General features: G+C 49.1%; 2 protein-coding genes across 2 annotated transcripts in view; one reads left to right on the forward strand and one right to left on the reverse strand.

Annotated features, from left to right (window-relative positions):
* Positions 1 to 3,844, reverse strand: part of nav1b (neuron navigator 1b) — a 34,256-nt gene extending 30,412 nt beyond the window's left edge. The window contains exons 1-4 of the mRNA XM_067237276.1: positions 3,737 to 3,844; positions 3,367 to 3,648; positions 3,112 to 3,263; positions 2,453 to 2,524 (exon numbers count right to left, since the gene is read on the reverse strand). Coding sequence (XP_067093377.1) covers positions 2,453 to 2,524; positions 3,112 to 3,263; positions 3,367 to 3,648; positions 3,737 to 3,844 — 614 coding nt within the window. The remainder of the gene's footprint in view (positions 1 to 2,452; positions 2,525 to 3,111; positions 3,264 to 3,366; positions 3,649 to 3,736) is intronic.
* A 12,360-nt stretch (positions 3,845 to 16,204) lies between these two features.
* LOC136932279 (cysteine and glycine-rich protein 1-like) lies at positions 16,205 to 21,712 on the forward strand. Its single transcript, XM_067227561.1, has 6 exons — positions 16,205 to 16,374; positions 18,352 to 18,484; positions 19,433 to 19,601; positions 20,122 to 20,251; positions 20,690 to 20,783; positions 20,976 to 21,712. The coding sequence occupies exons 2-6, from the start codon at positions 18,376 to 18,378 to the stop codon at positions 21,050 to 21,052; spliced, it is 579 nt and encodes a 192-aa protein (XP_067083662.1). The 5' UTR covers positions 16,205 to 16,374; positions 18,352 to 18,375; the 3' UTR covers positions 21,053 to 21,712.
* The last annotated feature ends 2,933 nt before the right edge of the window (positions 21,713 to 24,645 follow it).

Genomic DNA, 24,645 nt, shown 5'->3' on the forward strand with positions numbered 1-24,645 from the left:
CTGGGGATTACTGTGTTCCTGCTGGGACACAGCAGCTGCTGGGGCCAGGGAGAAACTCACCACCAGAGAAAACCATCTGAGTTTAGACCCTTGTCAAAAAGCTGAACTCTGCAGCTCTGGTGCCAGACAGCCCATCACGGAGTCTGCTCATGAGAACAGATCTGTCCAGCTGGAGAGAGCACAGCATCACAACTTTCCGGAGTTTAACAGACCCCCCAGCCAGTCAGCTAGTCAGCCAGCTAGTCAGCCAGACAGACAGACAGTAACAGACCCCCCAGCTAGTCAGCCAGCTAGTCAGCCAGACAGACAGACAGACAGTAACAGACCCCCCAGCTAGTCAGCCAGCTAGTCAGCCAGACAGACAGACAGTAACAGACCCCCCAGCTAGTCAGCCAGCCAGAGACATCCCCAGTCAGCCCAGCCAGTCAGTCAGCCTGCCATCCAGTCAGTCAGCCAGCCAGAGACAGTAACATATCCCCCAGTCAGTCAGCCAGTCTGCCTGCCTGCCAGCCAGTCAGCCAGTCAGTCAGCAGCCAGAGACAGTAACAGGCCCTGCAGCCCTGTCTGTCCTGGAGGGAATGAGAGCGGAACTGAAGTGAGATGAAAGCCTGATCCTTCCATTAAACACCATCCCTCCATCCCTCTCATCAGTCCATCCTCCATTCCCCCTCCATCTGTCTACATCAGGAACACACCATCTCTTCACCTCCTGTGTCCCAGAGGACAAGGGACCCTCACTGTGGTCAAGGTCATTCACCATCATGTTATTCTTGGGTGAGTGTTGTGAAACGGCAGCAGTTTTAGAATCAGAATCAAGTAAGTGTACACAAACAAGAAATTTACCATGGTGGGAATTTTGTGTACAAATCTTCTGACCATTGACATTATGAGTGCTACAGCAGTATGTCAACGGTCAGAAACTAAGATATGTGGTCCCCCACCACCCTCCCCAAGAGAAAACTGATTGGTCTACTTAGCACAAAAAGAAACAATCAGGATGCTCTCTCTTATTCTGAAAATAAATCAATTTCTGGGATATTGTGTATAAATTGCGCTCATCAGGCAGCTGCCATCAGCATGCAGTAGACTCTCAGAGCGTGCTGGGATGTCAGAACAGAGGTCTGTTCTTCGGATCATCACCTCTGGCTCTCTCCACACGCTGTCACCCCAGCCTGCAGCTCCCTTATCATCCTCCTCATCTTCATCAGTGTCTCAGAGCGGCATGGATTCATGTGGTGTGTTTCGAAGTGACCCGTTTTGTGGCGACAACATTGTTTTCTGGAAACAAAGGCACACTGAGAACAGGTGCTACTCATGGTTGTCAGGGAGCAGAGAGACTCGAAACCATCAGAAAACAGATGGAGGGATGAGTGAAGAGGAGTTTCACCTTAGTACTCAGACAGCTTCGGTGCAGTCGCAGCATAAATCTAATCATAAGAACACCGAAAACTAAACCATGTAGGTCACAGCTGTGTGTGTGGCTGGAACAAGTGCTGACTGCCAACCAAAAATATTCAAAAAATACAATCATCTATTGATTCAAAGTTGCCTAACCCTGGCGTACAGGATGTCAAAAGCAGTCTCTAGCAGTAGATAAATCAACAAATGTATTTAATTGTCTGGGATTTACAAAACGAACCTGCATCTAGCAGAAAGCTATTGCCAAAAGGAAATTGAGACTTTACTTAAACTTTAAGCTACCTCAAACTTGAAACTTGACCTGAACATGCCTACCCCCAAAAAAAGACTTGTGAACATCTCAGGTGAGACTAGACTGCCAAGACAAGTTTCCCCTTGTGTGCAGTTAAGTAACAGTAAAACAGCAGCATGTAGCTAACGTCCTGCTAACAACATGGTTGCTAACTGCACGATTGCTAACTATTTCGTTGCTACAGGCGGGACAGATCCTGATGGATGAAACAGGTGGTGTGTAATGAAGCTTTTGTTGTAACTTGGCTACAACTGTGTGGAGATCCCTGACAGGGGCTGAACTGAATCCAAGGATAACATCCAGCATGTACAGAATATTGTAGTGTAAGGTTAGAGAAACTGCCTTGCTAGCAAAACACGTAACAACGTTCTCACCACGAATGTGAGTAGTACGTTTGTTTAGTGTGCTGAGGTTTAGTTTGCTGACTAGTTCATCAAAGCAAGGTTATAAATTCAGAGTTTATAAGGTATCAAGCTGGTCCAAAGCACAACACAGTGATCAACATGAACATTTAACTTCAGGTTGAAGATTGTTTAGCGTGTCCACGATTTTGTTCGCTTATTTGTCCGTTGTCTAAACAAGTTTCTAGCTTCAGAATTTTTATCAAGCAGGTTGGAAAACATTTGTCACGGTTTATTCAACGATAATGGCCCTCAAGGTCAAAGCTCAGTGGGGTATTTCGGTACAGTGGCCTTGCTGGGGCAGAACAGGACCAGAGACTCACCCAGCTCATCACAGCACACCTCCATGGAGTCAGACGAGCCGTCACTCAGATCATCCAGCGAACCGTCCAGGTCCTCCTGAACCTGCAGTCTGCAGGAAACACACACACACGTCACCCTGCAGTCTGCAGGAAACACACACATCGCCCTGCAGTCTGCAGGAAACACACACGCACACGTCACCCTGCAGTCTGCAGGAAACACACACGCACACATCACCATGCAGTCTGCAGGAAACACACACACACATCACCCTGCAGGAAACACACACACACACACGTCGCCCTGCAGTCTGCAGGAAACACACACACATCATCACATTACATTTAGTCATTTAGCAGACGCTCTTATCCAGAGCGACTTACAGTAAGTACAGGGACATTCCCCCCGAGGCAAGTAGGGTGAAGTGCCTTGCCCAAGGACAACAATTTTGAAACGACGGGAATGAAACACAGAAAACCTTCTGATTACTAGCCAATCCCTAACCGCTCAGCCGCCTGACTCACACTACATCACAAAGAACACAGTATGCCTGATTTATGAAGTATATACCGGAGAATATCTACATAGCTACCTGTTCAATCTATCTAGCAACCAGTGATCAGATAATGAAACATATTTTGGTGATACAATATACATCAAATTCTATAGTTTAGAGAGGTGAAACACTGCCCTCACCTGCACCTGAAGGGAGCCACAGCGGCCATATTTATCCTGGCTGGCTCGCTTCCTCTGCGCTGCATGTTGAGGCCCTTCCTGTAGGGACAAGGCCCCGGGGTGGAAGCCGGGCCTGGGCCTCGATTAGAGAGCTGCCCTGGCTCCCACCCCCTCTGGTCCAGCAGGGGCAGGGACGACAGTGGGCCACAGGAGAACACGTTCCGTTTCCAGCTGTGTTTTGCTGCGGTCGGGCCTTCTTCCCGTATCCTGTCTGGCCGTTGGCTGAGAGCCTGGACTGGACGAGCCGTTCCTCCGTGTTGTCGTGGCGATGCCCTCCGAAGGCCCAGTTTCCTGTTGCCGTTTTCTCCGTGCGTGCAGCTCCTGCAAGGCCTTGTGGGCCAGGGCACTGGGGCCTTGGAGGTCGAGGGTCTCCCTGGAGCTCGGAGCTTCCTTCCTGGGCGCCTGCGGGCTGCTGTAGGCCGAACGCACGCCGCTCACTCTCTCCCGGCCGCCCTGGGGTCTAGGGGCGGGGCTGGCAGGAGAGACTCCGCCCCTCGCCTGCTGGAGGAAGTGACTTTGAAGGTTATTCCTCTCGTGAGGCTGTTGGCGGGGTAGGAAGGAGGAGGAGCGTGTCTTGGTGGTGGACTGATGTCCTGGGCTCCATCCTGGCTGCCATGCTGCGAGGCAGGGGCAGGCTGGAGCTGAGGGCTGGGCCAGGCTGGGCCTGGGACACGGCCTTGATGTTCACACTCATGGTCCTCAGTACTCACAGGGGCTGTGTCTGGGGGCGGGAAACAGACAAAGAGCACAGGAACGTTCAAAACACATCCTGTACGTTTATTCAGTTTGCGGATGCTTTATATGACGACCGCGAGATGAACTTTACTCATTCGTTTTACCCTTACTGTAATATCTTTCTCGAACCATCAATTCAATACAAAGATGTATTCTGTATCAGTATTCAGAACCTGTCATGCCTAGTTTTTTTCTTTTCTTTCAACTGTAGCCCTTAATATTCTTGTCCTTTCAGTATCTTTTTCTTTTGAACAGTGAAACATGTTTATATCCATGCTGAAAGGCGCTCAAGGCAAAAATCAGAAAAAAAAGATAGATTCCACCGTGACAACAGGTGTACACACCAGCCTGTCGCCCCCCAGGTAAGATGTACAGTCTTCTTAGTGGGGGCTACCGCCTACAGACCTACTGCCTGTCCTCCAGTCCTGTAGAGGGGGCTACCATCCATGTGAGGATAACAGCTTGAGAATAATGGATCCATCAATGCTGTGAAATTTTACAATGCTATGCTATTCTACGCTGTTTTGTCATGCTATGCTTCATGCTATGCCATACTATATTGTTATGATGTTATATAATGCTATATGCTAGGCTGCCCTATGTCATGATGTGTTTTGCTAGGCACTGAAATGGTCTGCTTTGTTATTTACATTTACATTTAGTCATTTAGCAGATGCTCTTATCCAGAGCGATTTACAGTAAGTACAGGGACATTCTCCCTGAGGCAAGTAGGGTGAAGGTGCCTTGCCCAAGGGACACAAACTTTATGTTATGTTACAGTCGTCTCTACCAGTGTCTGGGAGAAAAGAGGGATCATGATGAAACACATGCAACAACTACTAATGGACCATCTGGATAGGGTTGTCTTGCTAATTATAATTAGCTACATTGCACATGATAATCAAAGAAATCAAGCACATACAACCAAGTCTCCTGACTCAACGCTTCTCCCCCCGGCAGGGCGGGCTATCCCTGAGGATGGTTCTACCCTCCAGAGAGATGCATGCTGGGAAGGCTGATGGCAGAGATCTTGGCTCAGGTCCGGGCTGGAGGGCGTGTAGAGGATGCCAGCACGGTCTGGTCTGGCACCCTAGACAGCCTGACCCTGCCTGTGTGGTCTGCTGACAGGCTGTTTACAGTGTGTTTACAACAGGACTACAGGCTGCTTGCAGGCTGTTAAAGAGACCTTACAGGCTGTTTACAGGTTTCTAACAGGGTGCTTACAGGCTGCATACGGTTGTGTGCATGTCAGTTACATGTTGTTGTACAGTTTTTTACAGGCTGTTTACAAACTGCTTTCTGGCTTATTATAAGCTTCCAATCTTTTCATTTCATCTTGTACAGCTGTTCATCTCAAACACTGTAGGCTCTTTCCTCAGTAGTATATGCACATTTGTAAAGATGTGAAACTGAACTACTATGAAAAGGGAATTGTGTAAAGGTGAGGCACTGCTAGTAACTCAAGTGAAGGTCAGTTGTACATGCAGGTAACTCGCGTTGAGCAACTTTGATCTACATTGTACATCTCCTGAATGTCCTTGTAACTGTTTAAATTCAACGACTTGCGGTGTGAAATACTTTAAGCTAGCGCTGAACACATGGAGAGATGGCTCTTCTCTCTCTGTCTCTTTGTCTTTCTTTTTTTTCTCTCCCTCTCTCTCTCTCCTGCTCTCCCTCTCTGTCTCTCTCTCCCTCTCTGTCTTTCTCTCCCTCTCTCCCTCTCTCTCCCTCTCTCTCCCTCTCTGTCTCTCGCTCCTCTCTGTCTCTCTCTGTTCCTCTCTGTCTCTCGCTCCCTCTCTCTCTCTCTCTCCCTCTCTGTCTCTCTCTCCCTCTCTGTCTCTCTCTCCCTCTCTGTCTCTCGTTCTCTGTCTCCCTCCTCTGCCTCTCTCTCTCCCTCTCTGTCTCTCTCTCCCTCTCTGTCTCTCGCTCTCTGTCTCTCTCTCCCTCTCTGTCTCTCTCTCGCTCTCTGTCTCTCGCTCCCTCTCTGTCTCTCCCTCTCTGTCTCTCACTCTCTGTCTCTCTCTCCCTCTCTGTCTCTCTCTCCCTCTCTGTCTCTCTCTCCCTCTCTGTCTCTCGCTCTCTGTCTCTCTCTCCCTCTCTGTCTCTCTCTCCCTATCTGTCTCTCACTCCCTCTCTCTGTTTGACATTCAGTGTGCAGTGACAAGTACTCCAGGCAATGTATGAAGAAAATATTAATTTAACGGTTTGGAAGCAGCTATCTCTAGATGAAGAACTACTACATGTTCAAAAGTTTCCATCCTTTCATGGGTCAGTTGTATAATAACAGAACAGAATAAAACATATTGTGGCATGAAATACAGAACACAAACTCTAAAATGCATCCCAGTTTTCTTACCGGATTTGAAACCTGCTGTAACAAGAGGCAGACAGCTCCTACGCTGTGCATGTCAGTAGAGTCCATCTCTGCTGCTGACGAACCCTCAGCATGCAGCTGCAGCCTCACACTCCAGACCCTCGTCCTCCACACAGGAGGGGCGGGGCTGGGGCTGCTGGACCAGACTGACAAGCCAATCAGAGAGCTGAGAGGAGACAGAGACTGAATCTCTGTCTGTCTCTTCCTTTCTCTCTCCCCCCTCCTTTCGCTCTCTGCCTTGATCTTCTTTCTTAACACTTAAATGCACACGCAGATACACATGCAAACACACACATACTATACACAGCGTACACACACACACCGTGACTCACTGTTTCATGTTTCTATCCTGTGTGATGCTCTGCCATGATGTCCCCTTAGGGTTCTCAGGCGGACGACAGCTCACAGAAGAGCTGGCTGCCACCAGACTTTCCAGCCTCCCTGAGTCTGATCTCCACACACAGCAGGAGCTGTTACCTCTCCTGGATCTCTCCATCCCCGAGCACCTGTAAACACCCTCACCTTCCCCCGCAGGTGAACACCAGCAGGCAGGACCGCTCAGACAGACAGAGGAGCTGGTGTGGTTTGGAAGTGTTGCAGCTGATCACGTTAGTGTATTTATGTACCAGCCCTGGGCCGTCTGTTATATTTAGAGCCAGAGTTCCAGATTCTCTCCTCTCCTCCTGCTCTCCTCCCCTCCTCTCCTTCTCCCCTCCGCCCTTCCTCTCCTCCTGCCCTCCTCCCCTCCTCCCTTCTCCCTGTCACCCCTCTCCTCTCTCCTCTCTCCTGCCTGTCTCCCCTCCCTCCTCTGTCTCTTGTCATGTCAGATCAGAGCTTGTCAGACAGAAGCAGATACACATTAAGCTTTGGGTGATCTCACACACACACACGCAGACACACACACAAACATGCTATACCACCTACATGCATGCATACCCAAACGATCGCATAACACATTCACATCTGCACAAAAACACACACACACACACACACAGAGAGCAAGGCGACAGACAGAAAGACATGGTTCGTCTTACATAAGGCTCAGGGCCCCAGTGAGAAGAAACAGTCTGAAAGGAACCAAGCTGCTGTTCGTTCACCAGCGGAGCCTGATCTGTTCCAGCCTCCAGCTACACCTCTCTCTCTCTCTCTCTCTCTCTCTCTCTCTTTGACTTCTGTCATGAAAGATGATTGGTAAATAAGTGGGCGGCGAAGGCCGAAGACGACAACGGTATCGTGTTCCGGTGCTTTCCAGGTGTCTGGGATCCCCCTCTTGTCCTCATGTCTGTGGTCTGATGGGACAGCAGACAGCTAAAGGAGTCACAGTGTCTGTGGTCTGATGGGACAGCAGACAGCTAAAGGAGTCACAGTGTCTGTGGTCTGATGGGACAGCAGACAGCTAAAGGAGTCACAGTGTCTGTGGTCTGATGGGACAGCAGACAGCTAAAGGAGTCACAGTGTCTGTGGTCTGATGGGACAGCAGACAGCTAAAGGAGTCACAGTGTCTGTGGTCTGACGGGACAGCAGACAGCTAAAGGAGTCACAGTGTCTGTGGTCTGACGGGACAGCAGACAGCTAAAGGAGTCACAGTGTCTGTGGTCTGATGGGACAGCAGACAGCTAAAGGAGTCACAGTGTCTGTGGTCTGATTGGACAGCAGACAGCTAAAGGAGTCACAGTGTCTGTGGTCTGATGGGACAGCAGACAGCTAAAGGAGTCACAGTGTCTGTGGTCTGATGGGACAGCAGACAGCTAAAGGAGTCACAGTGTCTGTGGTCTGATGGGACAGCAGACAGCTAAAGGAGTCACAGTGTCTGTGGTCTGATGGGACAGCAGACAGCTAAAGGAGTCACAGTGTCTGTGGTCTGATGGGACAGCAGACAGCTAAAGGAGTCACAGTGTCTGTGGTCTGATGGGACAGCAGACAGCTAAAGGAGTCACAGTGATCTGCGGTTCTGCTGCAGGATTGTCCGATGGAAACAGATCGCGAGAGCGTTCTGCATATTCTCTCATTCAAAACAGCCATTACTCAGCGTTTGTTTCTAATCCATGCGTGAATAACAAGGTTTTATGTTCCTGAACATTGCTAGCTTGCAGAAATGTTTAATCAAACGAAATAAATTGCTGTTAATCTCTTGAGATGACATGTTGTAAACAATTTCTGGGACCACATGGTTGTATGAAAATACCTTTAATCAGGCTTAAATCTGTTTTGCTGAGCAAACTTGCTTTTCATTTTCCTGGTCCTCACTCTGTCCCTGTGGTCCTGGATGAAGAGGGTGAAACTTTATTGTGATTCAGGTATTCTGTGTGATTCAGATTACAGAGCCTACCCCCCCCCCCCCACACACACACACACACACACACCCCTCACAGCTGGCTCACTGGGATAGCTTCCTGTTGGCCATGTGGACATACATAATTAGGGGAACAGGGGCTGCAGGGAGCCTGGGGGGGGGGGGGGGGGGGGGGGGGGGTTGTCAGGGGGAACTGGGGGGCGGGGCTGAGAGTCAGCGCCTCCGTTTCCCAGAACACATCACTCCTAATTCGATTTTCCCTTGGTTATTTCAGCTAGTCAGGGCAACCACTCAATCTGTCATGCACTCTAACACAATTACAGCACTTTGCAGTAGGACACTTTTATGAAGGAATGTGTGTGAGTGAGTGAGTGTAGGTGAGTGTGTCTGTGTGTTAGTGAATGTGCGTGGGTGAGTATGTCTGTGTGAGTGAGTGTGAGTCTTCATGAACGCTCACTCGCCATGCGTTGCTAGTAGCGACGGACTCATGAAAGCATCCCAACAGCATCCCTGCCTCTCACTGGTCATCTCCTTGGCAACCAATCCCAACCACATCATCATGGAGTAACCAAACTACTTATAAGTGATTACAAAACGGTCTGCCTCAGCTCTGTCCAGGGCAGACTAGCAGGCCTGTCTGCCTCAGCTCTGCTCTGGAGCCTGAGTGGGTCTGTCAGAACATCAGAAGTTTCCTCATTAGCCTGAGTTAGCCTCACCAGACCTGGCCAACACTAATGACCACATGGGAAATATCACACATACGCTCACAAATGCACAAGCACGCTCACACACACATTCACAAAGGCAAAAACACACACCAACTTCTGATCAGCTATCTTCAAAGATCTGATTATGAGCAGGGTCGGCGAAACAGCAGTTAGAGGCCTGGTTCACTCTGACATCCTTCATGTAACAGGCTCAACTGCTACAGAGGCGTGTTCTCATTAGAGATGGCTCTCAGTAGTGTAAAACCAACACACACGAAACTGGATTCATCTGAAAAATGGGTCAGAAAATCTGTTTTTCATAATATTTGTAAACATTTTGGGCATTTTATGTTGGAGGAGGATGGGTGGGGGTTTGGGGGAGTAGGTGAGAGGATGGGGGGAGTAGGAGGAGAGAGGAGGGGTGAGGGAGGAGGAGGGAGGAGGGAGGAGGGAGGAGGGAGGAGGGGTGAGGAGGGAGGAGGAGGGAGGAGGGGTGAGGAGGGAGGAGGGGGGAGGAGGGAGGAGGGGTGAGGAGGGAGGAGGAGAGAGGAGGGGTGAGGAGGGAGGAGGAGGGAGGAGGGAGGAGGGGTGAGGAGGGAGGAGGGGGGAGGGAGGAGGGGTGAGGAGTGGTGCAGTCACTGTCAATGAGGATCAGCATCCTAACCTCAGTGTTCACAGTGAGAGGCAGGCAGGCCTGCAGTCAAACTGTTACACAACTGACATACTTCTCTAAACAGGCTCACAGAGTTCTGCATGGAAACCAGGCTGCTTCCTGTCTGTGTGTGTGTGTGTGTGTGTGTGTGTGTGTGTGTGTGTGTGTGTGTGTGTGTGTGTGTGTGTGTGTGTGTGTGTGTGTGTGTGTGTGTGTGTGTGAACAGCGATTCTTCAGCCCCCCCAGTGTGGGAGGTGGCCCATCATCTTCATCATGAGAGGGCTGGTTGTGGGTGGAGAAGTATGTTAGTATCACAGAGAAGAACTGAGCGGTTCAGCAGGTCCATCTGAAAATAGCCAGAGACCCACTCTGACCCTGCCCGCCCCTCTGCACACACACTCTCTCTCTCTCTCCATGCATACGGGATCAAATACAGATTTACTTTCATCCCTGGAGCAGCAGACTCCTCCTCCTCCAGCCTGTCCTGCAGCTGGAGACACTGAAGCACGTCTGTGCCAGACAGCCTGCACCAGAACAGACACACACACGTACACACGTACACCCACCCACACACACACGTACACACGTACACACACCCACACACACACGTACACACGTACACACACCCACACACACACGTACACACACCCACACACACACGTACACACACACACACACACACACGTACACACACCCACACACACACGTACACACGTACACACACACACACACACACGTACACACGTACACACACCCACACACCCACACACCCACACACACACGTACACACACCCACACACACACGTACACACACCCACACACACACGTACACACGTACACACACCCACACACACACACACGTACACACACCCACACACACACACACACGTACACACACACACACACCCACACACACACACGTACACACACCCACACACACACGTACACACACCCACACACACACGTACACACGTACACACACCCACACACACACACACCCACACACACCCACACACCCACACACACACGTACACACACACACACCCCCACACACACACACACACACACACACACACGTACACACCCACACACACACGTACACACGTACACACACCCACACACACACACACCCACACACACACACACACCCACACACACACACACACCCACACACACACACCCACCCACACCCACACACACACACACACACACACCCACACACACACACACCCACACACACACACACACACACACACACCCACACACACACACACACACACACACACACACACACCCACACCCACACACACACACACACACAGACAGACAGACATCCCTGCAACGTGGGTTTGACACTTTCTTCTGGTTTCTTCTTGACTTCTTGTGCTTGAACACAAACTGTGGTTTGTGGTGAAGGAGAGAAAACAAACCCGCGTTAACCTCTGCTGTAGCTACTTTTAAACTATACTACTTACAAAAAGTGTGCCAAAACTATTATTATTACAAGACTAAATAGCAAGACAGGATAAGAACTACTTAGAATAAGTACGCCTATGCTTGGCAGTGCAGCACGACAGGATATACTTAAGGAGCTATCTTTAAAAAAGAAAATCACCATCGCTAGATGATGAAATCGCTAATGTGACAACCCCCCCCCCCCCCCTTTATATTCCACTTATATTCCCGTGTACTTGCACCCATCCTTACTCCGATTAACTCGGCCTAGTTGTTACTTTTATTCTCAACGTTCAGTTGACTGCGAGGCTGTGTGTCACTATCTGCTTCAAACGTCAAAAATGTAAACGCATAATGCACTGTCCAAAAGCCCAATAATATCGGCATATCCTACATGTCTTAATCGGAAAATACTGCCTTCGGAATATGGCCTAATTCAGAATATCCACACAGTATGATGTTTACATGACCGTATCAAATTTGGATTATTGTCGTGTTCTTAATAAAAGTGGAATATTCGTGCTCTGCGTCGTTCCTGAAGTTGTGAGTGTACTGGGCTGTTTGTGGGGTTCCTGCTCATGACATCATCCCCATTAGTGGAACTCCCCAGGCAGGGTTTTCTGGGGCAGATGGACTTACCAGCGCTACATGATATTGGATTTTGAGTGTGTGATATGTAGTTGGGCGTGTGTGTGTGTGTGTGTGTGTGGGGGGGGGGGGGGGTTGTGTGGGAGTTGGTGTGTGTGAAAAGGAAAAGTATTGTGATCCCCCTCTTGACACACACACACACACACACACACACGCCCAACTACATATCACACACACACTTCTGAGGACGGTCATGGAAACTGTGCATTTGGAGGCTGCAACTGAAGCAGAACTTCCTGCTGGGGAATTAGTTCTGCTGGACTTGATCCTCAGTTTTCTGTCTGTCTGGTCTGTCTGTCTGTCTACTTTCCTGTCTGTCTGCCTGCTTTACTGTACTCTATTTTCCTCTCCCATCTCTCCTCTCCTTTAACTGTGGTGAAAAAAGGTTAAAAAGGTTGAAAAAAAAAATCGAAACAAGCTTAGGAAAAAAAAGTTTCTAAAGGTTGAAAAATATTTTCAGTTTCAAAAGGTTGATTTTTTATTCTTCTCTACCTTGACAAAAATGTTTCTAAAGGTAATTTTTTTTTAATAATAATCAAAGGTTTGAAAACAAAGGTTAAAAAGCTTGCAAAAAAAAGCTTCTAAAGGTTGAAAAATATTTTTACAAAAATGTTTTGGAAAAAAAAGGTTCACAAAAAAGGTTTGCATCATTGGTGAGTACTTGATGAGGACCCTATTATACTCTACTGTACTCTATTGTACTCTACTGTACTCTATAATACTCTATCGTACTCTGCTCCAAATTGACTGTTGTAGGATTCTCTGTTCTCCCTCTCCCCCTCTCTCCTCTTTTAAATGTGAAAAAAGTTTCTAAAGGTTGAACAATAATTTTGAAGGTTAAAAAGGTTTAACAAAAGGGAGATGTTGGAAATAGTCGCCGTCAAAAAGGATTCCTGGCGAATGCGCTGCGTGTCTATAGTGTCTTTTTGTGTTAATGTATTAATATGATGTTAGGTCCAGTTACCAGCATGACACTAAAACAGATAATGGCTACTTTTTACTTTACTATATGTCGGAGCCCACACTACAAAATGTGTAGTCAGTACTTTAACTTTTAAAAGAGTCTTTTTAAACTTGAGTATCTGTACTTCTACTTACGTGAAGGATGTGTGTACTTTTGCCATTTCTGGACAGATAGAATTCGGGTGTCAACGGAGCCAAACTTGAGCCATCAACAGCAGCGTTGATTTGAACACTGGCGCCCTCTCCTGGTCACTTAGAGGAACCGCACCAACAGGCTCCAGCAGAGCAGGGGGTGGGGGTCAGCTAGCCAGCCAGCCAAGCCAGCCCTCAGCTAGCGAGGCTGGGCAGCAGACAGCAGCCAGCAGCCAGCAGCCTGGCGGACAGCTGGGTTCTCCAGACAGAGCGAACCTCCTTCAGATCGCCCTACTCTGGAATCAACACTGTGACCTCACTTCCTTTTCCTGTCATTCATCTGATAAGCCTTTGTTGGTCAGACACATAGAAAAAAAAAATATTTTAAATGGACGCTGTCTTTCATCCCAAGTATATTGAAAGGTATAATCACAGTTCTCAGTAGGATATGAAACTGGAGTCAGTTTTCAGTGAGGGTGTGTGAGTTAGTGTAGCTCAGTAGTGGAGCACACGACTAGCGCTTCACAAGGTTGTGGATTTGATTCCTCGTCTGTATGTCTGCATTAAACGCATCTGCAGCATAAACATATTAAGAGTGTGTTTAGCTGCTGTTGTTTTGACTTTCAGAGTGTTATCTCCTGAGGTCATTCTCTGTTTCTGGCCTCTTGAAAGGTCCGTGATGACACCATGGATACCAGAACACTGGCAGTATTGTTTACATTTGCCCCCTAGTGGTGGGAAGGTGTGTCACACGATGCTGAGGATGATATGGACGTGACATGCTCCTGATGCGATGCCGTCTTCCCTCCAATAACCATCAGCCGAGATCACAGCACATCCATGTCACCATGTCACCAGACGTCACCAAACACATGCTGTCAGGCACTGGAAATAGGATTTGATGACAATCCAATCATCAACTAATCACATTGACAACATCACTACAGGGTCCAGTTGCTATGAACCCAGAAGCGTCTGACTCTAACTGCAACAGCGGACTGCATCAGAGTGCAGGGTTATCGTTAGTAAAACAATGCGTTCCACATTAGAGCAGGGTTATCACAGCATGGGATGCCCAAAGATTCCCATGTTAAAACACTCCCACACAAATACAACGTTCACACACACACACACACACACACACACTCACGCACCTACCCCCACACACACACACACACACACACACACACACACACACACACACACACACACACACACACACACACACGCACGCACCTACCCACACACATGCACTTACCCACACACACATGCACCTACCTACAGACACACCAGCTCCTACCCACACACGCACACACACACAATTTGTGTTGCAAAAACAGTAAGAAACCCACCCTTAACAGTCCCAGAGAGGAAGGTTAGCTGTGTCTCTGCTGAGACCAGCCGTGCCAGAGGCAGACTCACCAGCAGACTCCGGTTCCTCCAGACACAGGGAGCTGAGAGTCTGATCACAGCCCAGGCATCGCCCTCATCATCATCATCTCCTCCTTTGTCTGAACAGGACTGGGCCAAAGCTCAATCCCATCTACTCCTCTCCTATATCCTGGCTCTTGTTCAATCTATTGATTCTCTACCTCTCAGTCTTTCTTTCTCTCTCTCCCTCTCTCCCTCTCCCTCTCTCTCTCCCGGATGTCCACAGGACAGTAACAGAGAGCCAGTGTTGGTGAGGAGAGCATGTCCTATAAATAGCCTTCCTCACTGTAGCATGTCTCTTCCACTCATGATGAGATGCCTGGAGGCTGAAAGGATGAGAGGCTGGGGTTCTTGGAGGCTGGGGGTCTGAGGCTGGGGAACTGGGAGGATGAGAGGATGAGAGGCTGGAGAACTGGGAGGCTGGGGGTCTGAGGCTGGGGAACTGGGAGGTTGGGAGGATGAGAGGATGTGAGGATGAGAGGCTGGAGAACTGGGAGGCTTGGGGTCTGAGGCTGGGGATCTGGGAGGAAGAGAGCCTGGGAGGCTGGGGAACTGGGAGGCTGGGGGTCTGAGGCTGGGGAACTGGGAGGCTGGGGGTCTGAGGCTGGGGAACTGGGAGGCTTGGGGTCTGAGGCTGGGGATCTGGAAGGCTGGGAGATTGGGAGGCTGGGGAACTGGGAGGCTTGGGGGCTGAGGCTTGGGGGCTGGGAGGTTGGGAGGCTTGGGAGGTCCAGTCCTGTTTTGGAAGGAGCCCTGGGCTGGGGGGCTGGGGGGACAAGAGACAGGGATTGTAGTCTGTGATGTGGAGGCAGTATATTGTATTCAGACAGTGAAGGTCTGACTTACACTCCTGGCTTCTGACTTACACTCCTGGCTTCTGACTTACACTCCTGGCTTCTGACTTACACTCCTGGCTTCTGACTTACACTCCTGGCTTCTGACTTACACTCCTGGCTTCTGACTTACACTCCTGGCTTCTGACTTACACTCCTGGCTTCACCTCCCTGCTTGCTTTCCTTGCTTCACCTCTACTGATCCCCTTCCACAGGAGGAGTCTAGTCTGGTATGGAGATCCCATCATGAATAATAAATCGAATGACTGTAATAAATACAATGAAATGAGCAGTGTGTAAAATATCCACTGCCACTTATCAGTAGCGTTTCTGTGGTTTGAAAGTTTGTCCTCAACCAGATGCTTCATGTGTCTGTTCCAGCTCTGGTGCTGCTGTTATTACTCTCTAATGAGGCAGGGAGAGGGAGGAATCTCGCCTCCCTCACACACACACACATCCTGATGCTCTCCCTCACCATCACCTTGTAAGGTAGTGTGTCTTCTTCTTGGCTGCAGGGACACTGTCCAGCTCCATACCACACATCATTAGAGACTCACTGTTGTCTCTGAGGTGGTGAATCACTGTTCCCCCACCAGCTGTCTCTGCTTCTGTCTGTCTCTTTCTGTCTGTCTCCATCTCGCTCTCTCACCCTCTCTCCCCCCCCTCTTTCTCCCTCTGTTTTTCTGTTTTCTCTCTCTCTCCCTCCCTCTCCCTCTCCCTCCCTTCTTCTTCTCTCTTTATTTGCTTGTCCATGCTATCAAACTCCTCCCACAGTTCCAGTGCTGCTTCTCTCTCAGCCTCCCTCCACTTCTCTTCTCTGCCTTCACATCTCTGGAGCAGCTTGTGTCCTCGTCTCCCCAGCCGCTGCCTGTCCTCCCAGCCCAGGACCAGCCTTCCTCCCAGCCCAGGACCAGCCTTCCTCCCAGCCCAGCACCAGCCTTCCTCCCAGCCCAGGACCAGCCTTCCTCCCAGCCCAGGACCAGCCTTCCTCCTCTCTCCAGGTAAAAACAACTTCCTCAGCTACCTCACTGCAACACAGGGTCAACAGCACGTAGAATCTGGCAACGTGACATTCTAGAATGAGACATTGGAATGAGAGTTGTGCTAGCTCTGAGTGTTGCCACACTCAGACAAGTGTTCTAGAATGTAGAAGATGGATAGGAGAACCTACACATTTAATGATAATAATAATAATAAAGTTCCTTCTTCACTGGTGAAATAGTCTTTTAGCTGTGATATTATTCCTGAATGTTTTTTCCAGACTTCTGAGTTTCTACCAAGCGGTGTCGAGATGGAAGCTAACTTAATATGAGAATCTCTCGTTCTCCAGTTAACAAAAGTGTATCAAAACAATTCAGCAGAATTCTGTGAAACGTCTTTTGAATGTCATCTGAAGCATATTTTCGAGTCCCCTCCCTTCTAGCTCACACAGGGTGCTTGTGCTGTAGTCCGTCTTGATGGTTCAGGGCTGGATGTGGGCGTTTTCAGGTTCATCGCTAAGTGTTTGATCACTGCTGTGCTGGACATGCAAACCACCACAGGCCCATAACAGCTTCCTACAACCCGCAAATGACTCATTTGGAGTGGTCAGGAAATGGAGGGAAGACTATCTAGGCTGGCCGACCTTGTTTAGCCTGGGAGGATAAGAGTGTGTAGCTTGTTTCCTGAATACCTTGACTGGTCTTTCCTGTGCAGTAATAATAATAACTGTTATTGATACAGTACAGCTCTTTTCTCACATCCAAGAACAGAGAAATAGAAAGCGAAGAATAAAACTAAACCTAGTAGCCCAGGGTCATGGAGGGCTAGCATGCTGTGTCACAACAAGATAAAATGCAGAGTATTTCCTGTTTACCCTGTGAACAGGCAGATTAGTGTCACTCTTTGTCTGTGTGAAACAGCTGTGACGTGGTGACTTGGTATAGCGCTGTCCCCCAGTCTTGTTACGGCCAGACTGTGGTTCCTATCCAGTCCTGTTACGGCCAGACTGTGGTTCCTATCCAGTCCTGTTACAGCCAGACTGTGGTTCCTATCCAGTCCTGTTACAGCCAGACTGTGGTTCCTATCCAGTCTTGTTACAGCCAGACTGTGGTTCCTATCCAGTCCTGTTACAGCCAGACTGTGGTTCCAATCCAGTCCTGTTACAGCCAGACTGTGGTTCCTATCCAGTCCTGTTACGGCCAGACTGTGGTTCCTATCCAGTCCTGTTACGGCCAGACTGTGGTTCCTATCCAGTCCTGTTACGGCCAGACTGTGGTTCCTATCCAGTCTTGTTACGGCCAGACTGTGGTTCCTATTCAGTCCTGTTACAGCCAGACTGTGGTTCCAATCCAGTCCTGTTACAGCCAGACTGTGGTTCCTATCCAGTCCTGTTACAGCCAGACTGTGGTTCCTATCCAGTCCTGTTACAGCCAGACTGTGGTTCCTATCCAGTCCTGTTACGGCCAGACTGTGGTTCCTATCCAGTCCTGTTACGGCCAGACTGTGGTTCCTATCCAGTCCTGTTACGGCCAGACTGTGGTTCCTATCCAGTCCTGTTACGGCCAGACTGGATCTGTTTGAGTGACCAGACCCCAGTGTTGAGGTCAGAGGTTAACTGAATGTGTGGGGTGGCAGATCCTTTTGCAGGGCCATGTTTACACACACACACACACACATGCATACACACACATGCATACACACACATGCATGCACAGACAGTACACCTACTCAACTGTCGGTCACAGGCTACATGTGGTTTAGTCTGTGGGTAGGGCTGAAGAGGAAAGAGATGGACACGGGTCTGGCCTGACCTACTGAGCCGTTTCATGGGAGTCTGTCCTTGTATCTGTAAAGAATGCAACAGAGATACGGTTCATACAAATCTGTATTTTTTGTGACAGCGACACTGCCATAAAAAAAGACTTGTGTTTCTTGTGAAACTTAATTGTTTCTTAATTCCCATTCATCCGTCTGTTGCCGACATTTCTCCCTCTCAGATCTGCCCTTAGCGCGTCGCCAGGATGCCGTTCGGTGGAGGCAACAAGTGCGGCTGTTGCCAGAAGACAGTGTACTTCGCCGAGGAGATGCAGTGTGAGGGCAAGAGCTTCCACAAGTCCTGCTTCCTCTGCAGTAAGTACAACCGCTGAGATCTCGTCGTTATCACGATGACCGGGGAACGCGAGTGTTCTCAGATGCACCGAGAGGTACAGGAATGGAATGCAGAGTATTTGGCAAAGGAGGCCGTCCAGAGGCTCTCCCTTTCCTCTCCCTGACCGTATTTGGAGACGGCGTTTGCGTGTGACACCAGACTAGTTTTCCTTATACGGGACAGAGAAGGTAGCCTTCTGAGCCTGTCCATTTGAAGGAGGCTGTTTGTGTGAACTTCTGTGAGCCCTCCTACCGCCCACACATCCCCGACGCACAGAATGATTTTGTTTCACAACATGACGTTCAGCACAGCGGTGAGATCATGGTTCCAGCGTCCTAACCCCAACCCTGGCGTGGTGAAAGAGGGAAGGGTGGTGGGGGGCTGGGGGGGGCGTCGGTTTGTTTGCAAATGTGGGTGGGACAGACGTTTTTCATAAGTGCCTGTAACCTACACCACTGAGGGAGGGTACGAAGCATTTAGAGAATGTGACTGACAATCAAGAGGTTGCCGGTTCAAATCCCTTCTCCCCTATACTGTATGTTGCTTTGTATTCAAGCATCTGCTAAATTAATACATTACAATTATGAATAGTCTCACTTTACCGTGCCTGCTCAGTTCGAAAACTGCTGAAAAAAATAATCTTATCACCAAGATTCCAACCTTCCCCCTGACGTATTCAGAGGCTTGTTGACTGACGGTCTGTGTCCGGTCTGTGTCCGGTCTGTCCCCGGTCTGTCCCCGGTCTGTGTCCTTGTTGACTGACGGTCTGTCCCTGGTCTGTCCCCGGTCTGTGTCCTTGTTGACTGACGGTCTGTCCCTGGTCTGTCCCCGGTCTGTGTCCTTGTTGACTGACGGTCTGTCCCTGGTCTGTCCCCGGTCTGTGTCCTTGTTGACTGACGGTCTGTCCCCGGTCTGTCCTCCCGCTCCAGTGGCGTGTAAGAAGAACCTGGACAGCACCACTGTGGCCGTGCACGTGGACGAGATCTACTGCAAGTCCTGCTACGGCAAGAAGTACGGGCCAAAAGGCTACGGATTTGGAGGCGGAGCTGGAACACTGAGCATGGACACAGGAGAAGGACTGGGAATCAAGCCTGAACAGTGAGACACACACACACACACTGCACGTCTGCACGTCTACACTAGCGATAACTGCTGTGTTTACATCCTCACAACAGGGACAAATATATACACACTGTACACACATACACCTGTCCTTGACAGAACTATGAAGAAATTGTCCCCAGGTTCAAATCCCCCTCTTCGTGAAGATGAAAGTGTCAGTTAAATGAACACAAAAAGTTATCAGGGTGTTTTATCCTATGACAGCAGTGCGTGTGAACATCCTTCCAGTAAACTAACCTCCGACACCTTCCCTAATCTGTGATCAGAGCATCATGGTGTGTTTCTCTGTGATCAGAGCATCATGGTGTGTTTCTCTGTGAGCAGAGCATCATGGTGTGTTTCTCTGTGAGCAGAGCATCATGGTGTGTTTCTCTGTGATCAGAGCATCATGGTGTGTTTCTCTGTGATCAGAGCATCATGGTGTGTTTCTCTGTGAGCAGAGCATCATGGTGTGTTTCTCTGTGAGCAGAGCATCATGGTGTGTTTCTCTCCGCAGACCTCAAGCCCACCGGCCCACCAACAACCCCAACGCGTCCAAGTTTGCCCAGAGCAGCGGGGGGGCCGATGTCTGTCCTCGCTGTGGCAAGAGTGTGTACGCAGCAGAGAAGGTGGTCGCAGGAGGAAATGTAAGACCTCCAGCTCCTCTGTGTGTGTGTGTGTGTGTGTGTGTGAGTGAGCGCGAGAGAGAGAGAGAGAGAGAGAGAGAGAGAGAGAGAGAGAGAGAGAGAGAGAGAGAGAGAGAGAGAGAGAGAGAGAGAGAGATTTTCATAGGGACATTCTGTCTGAAGTTTGTTGATGTAAAATAAATATCTTAGGAAATATGTTCTAGAAGAATAATGGTCTTAAAATTAAAAGAATGACAGATTGTGGGTTTTGGCTTGTTGTTATGTACTGAAGTACTGGAGACAAGCCTACTTATTTAACTCTCCTCCCCTCTCTTTCTGTGTCCACCCTCCCCCTTTCTATCTCTTCTCTCCCCCTTCCTCTCCCTCATTCCTCTCTCCGTCCCTCCCTCCATCTCCCCATCCATCCTTCCTCCCTCTCTCTCTCTCTCTCTCTCCTAGTCGTGGCACAAGAGTTGTTTCCGCTGTGCCAAATGTGGCAAAGGTCTGGAATCCACCACCCTGGCAGACAAAGATGGAGAGATCTACTGTAAAGGTCAGCTCTCTCCCTCCGGCAGCTCCCCTGACTGACTGTAAACTCTCTGTACAAGCTAGCCTGGCGTGTTACTGAAGCGTTTGTTTACATGCTGCAGTCTCTGCAGCCAGATGTGCTTATGGAATAAACTCCAACTGTGTTTTTACTGACTCTATATTTGTGCCTATAATTTAAGATTATTTACCTTCACAGCTTGTTACGCCAAGAACTTTGGTCCTAAGGGCTTTGGGTTCGGCCAGGGGGCAGGAGCGCTGGCTCACGCCCAGTGAGCCAACGCACAGACACCAGGAGGACCGCACTTCCCAGGATGCACCAGTCCTCCTCCAGCCAACGCTACAGTCTCACACCGCAGCTACAGCCGCAGAGGCGCCACGGCAACAGAGACGGCTCTCGTTGACCTTGTTCGTACCAGCAGCTGTGGCTCAGTGTGGCTTCTCTGCTACATTCTCTGCTCTCACGACACGCAGCACAGTTCAGAGTGGTCATTTAGCACCAGACGTGTTTGTGTAGGTCATGACAAGTGGACCTGTATAGTATAAACACTCAGTCAACGTTCGTTGAACCCTCCTGGTGAATACTTTGAACTGTGCCGCGTTAGCTTTAGCACTGAGGAGACTAACACTGCATGGCGGGCCGCTAAAACTAAACAAATAACTGATAAATAACTAACTAATTATCTTGGTTTGCCATATTGACCCGGACTTAACCCGGTACTGTATTTGTGTTGACAAGATAAGCTTGATGTAAAATGTGACTTGGCTCTTCTTTAAGATTGTTTTGTTTAGAGATTTGAAACAGTCAATGCTGATATAGAGACACACCCTGTTTTCACAGAGTTCAGTATAGAAGTAGATTTTTTCAGCAGATGCTTTTATGCAAAGCGCTGCACTATTTGTACATCGATTTGGATAAAAAATCTGCTAAATGAATCAAATGTCATGTCAAGTCTCCTTGTGTCTTCCTCATGAACAACAATAACGGCAACACAGCCTGAGGACTGAGCCCTTTTGTCCTTTACATCTGTTCAACTGAACAACACACACACACACACACCTTCTCTCTCTCTCTCTCTCTCACACACACACACACACACCTTCTCTCTCACACACGCCCTCTCCCCTCTCTCCCTCTCACACACACACAAAGTCCCATTATTTAAGGAGGAGTCATTAACAAAAGATCATCCAGCTCTGATGAGACACAGCAGTCAGTTAGGGTCAGCGGCCTTCGTTATCGCTATGGTAACACAAACAAAAGGTGGGGGTGCGGGGGTGCGGAGGGCTGATAACTGTGGCGGGACACAACAGAAGCCTATTTCCTCGCCCCTGTCTCTGCCCGCTACACAGGGCTGGCACAGTGGGCACTGCAGCAGACAGCTGGTGAGAGGGGGGAGGGTGGGACTGGGGGTGAGAGAGGGGGGGTGAGAGGGTGGGGGATGGGACTGGGGGTGAGAGAGGGGGGGTGAGAGGGGGGGGATGGGACTGGGGGTGAGAGAGGGGGGGTGAGAGGGGGGGTGAGTGGGGTGAGAGTGTGGAGGGGGTGAAAGGGTTGTTAACAACAACACATCTCGGAGAAACAACAGAAACGTGGTGAGTCATCTGCCTATCAACCACCGTGCCCAGGTCACTACCCACCTTTCACCACAAGGGGGCGATGTAGAGACCCACCCTGGGCTCACCCTCTCCGGTGCCTTCCATACGTTCTGCTGTCCTCTTTCATGAGGTTCCAGAGTACCTGAAACAACCCGTGCGCTCCTCTATAATCCCCGTAGAAACACGAGGCGCTCTTGTTTCCAAAGAAGGATGACGTGATGAAGTGAACTGACCCAGCTGTCATAAGCTCAGAAAGTCTTCAGCTGTCACAGCCACGCGCTAGTTCCCCTGAACACTCACAAGCCTGGGATCCAGTAGGATAGAGCAGAGCAGCATGTTTGATGTTCTGGCTCACACCAGCCCTGGCAGACGCTGAACATTCTAGAACCAGCACCACTCTAGAAGCTGCGCATTCTAGACCCTACCCACTCTAGAAGCTGCGCATGGTAGAACCTACACTTTCCAGGACTTGTACATTCTTGAAATGCACATCTAGAACCTGTACACTCCCCCCCAAAAATACACTTGATCCTGTACACTCAAGAACCTGCGCATGTTTGGTGTTAAATAAAATAAATTAAAAATAAATAATAATAATTAGTTTCGAAACTAATTGAAAGATTAAAAAAATATTGTCGGAAATACGTTTAAAAAATAAAAAGATTTACGTTTTTTAAAGTTTTTTATATATATATATGGTTGGAAAAAAAATTCGAAAGAGAATGTTGAAAGGTTAAAGTTTTTTTTATTTTTTTTAACTTTTTTTTAAGTACAACAAATAAAGTTGCATCATTGATTGGTACTTGATGAGGACTACTATACTCAATTCTCTGCTTTAATTTTGTGTTTTAGGCTTCTCTGTTCTCTTCTCCTGTCTACTTTCCATTCACTGCATGTGTGAAATAAAATAAGCTATGGATGAGACAGAGGGAGTTAGCAATGTCGACATGACTGAGAATAGAGACATTCCTGATCACCCATGGCCATATATGAGGGAAATTGTTATCTATGATGTCCAGTTACCAGTGTGACACTAAAACAGTTAGTAGTAATGGCAACTTTTTACTTAAGTACAGTATATGTCAGAGCCCATACTTTAACTTGAGTGAAAAAGTGTAGTGGGTACTTTTACCAAAGTCTTTTTAAACATGAGTCCTTCTACTTGAGTTAAGGATGTGTGTACTTTTGTCATGTCTGATGATAGAATCGGCACATCCTAGGACCTGTAACATTCTAGAACCTCACATTCTACAACCCGCACCTTCTAGAATGTTTTCTGGCATAGTCCGACATCACGATAGATGTCAACTGACAATCTCACAGGTTTGAGATGGTGGCTTTGAAGACCAGCCTGCCAGCAGGGGAGTCGACCAGCCAGGCTGGGACTCTGGCTCCTCTCCATGGGGGGGCTGGGGTGGGGGGCTGGGGTGGGGGGCTGGGGTGGGGGGCTGGGCTGGGGTGGGGGGCTGGGGTGGGGTGGGGTGTGCAGGGAGATAACCTGAACCGAGACCACATCTACAGGAGATAGGGAAGTACAAGATAACTCAGACCTCGCAGGCAGCCACGGGAATCGCTCGTAAAAATAGCAGTGTGGTTTACTGTAATGTTATCTACAGTGGAGGCTGTGCTTGTGTGATGGTGTGTGATGGTCACTCTTGTCCTGTGGGCTCTGAGGGGTTGAGTGTGTGCGCATGCAGGGAGAGGAGACAGGACAGGATTTTTAACCCAAACACTGACCAGACCGTTGCAGTCTCTGCCTTCAACACTGACCACACATGCATGTACGCACGTACACACTGCCCACACACACACACATACGTGCATACACGTCTTTCCGCATACACATACACGAGGGCACACACACACACACACACATAACTAGACTGGCAGCGTCAGATGCTGGAACTGACTATGTATAGACTGCAGTTTACTTTCCATTGTGTGTTTGGATGCTGCATTCCTGTGCTGCGGCCCGGGTTATTCCCGTCTCTGGTTAATATGCTAATTGGGCGTCAGACAGTCCAGGCTCTCGCAGGGGTCAAAGGTCACGTCTGGGGAATTCCCACTCTGATTGCTGAACTCTAGACAGTGGGAAGGAGACCAGATGAAACCCACTGGAACATCTCTCTCTGGGGTGCCCCTGGAGAGATACCATCTGGTAGGTTTATACTCCAAACCAGGTGGGTATCTCTCCAGGAGCAGGGTTGGAGTGTAAACTTACAGGAGGGTATCTCTCCAGGAGCAGGGCTGGAGTGTAACCCTACAGGAGG

The sequence above is a fragment of the Osmerus mordax genome, chromosome 1 (genome assembly GCF_038355195.1).
Source record: "Osmerus mordax isolate fOsmMor3 chromosome 1, fOsmMor3.pri, whole genome shotgun sequence".
In the NCBI taxonomy this organism is placed as follows: domain Eukaryota; kingdom Metazoa; phylum Chordata; class Actinopteri; order Osmeriformes; family Osmeridae; genus Osmerus; species Osmerus mordax.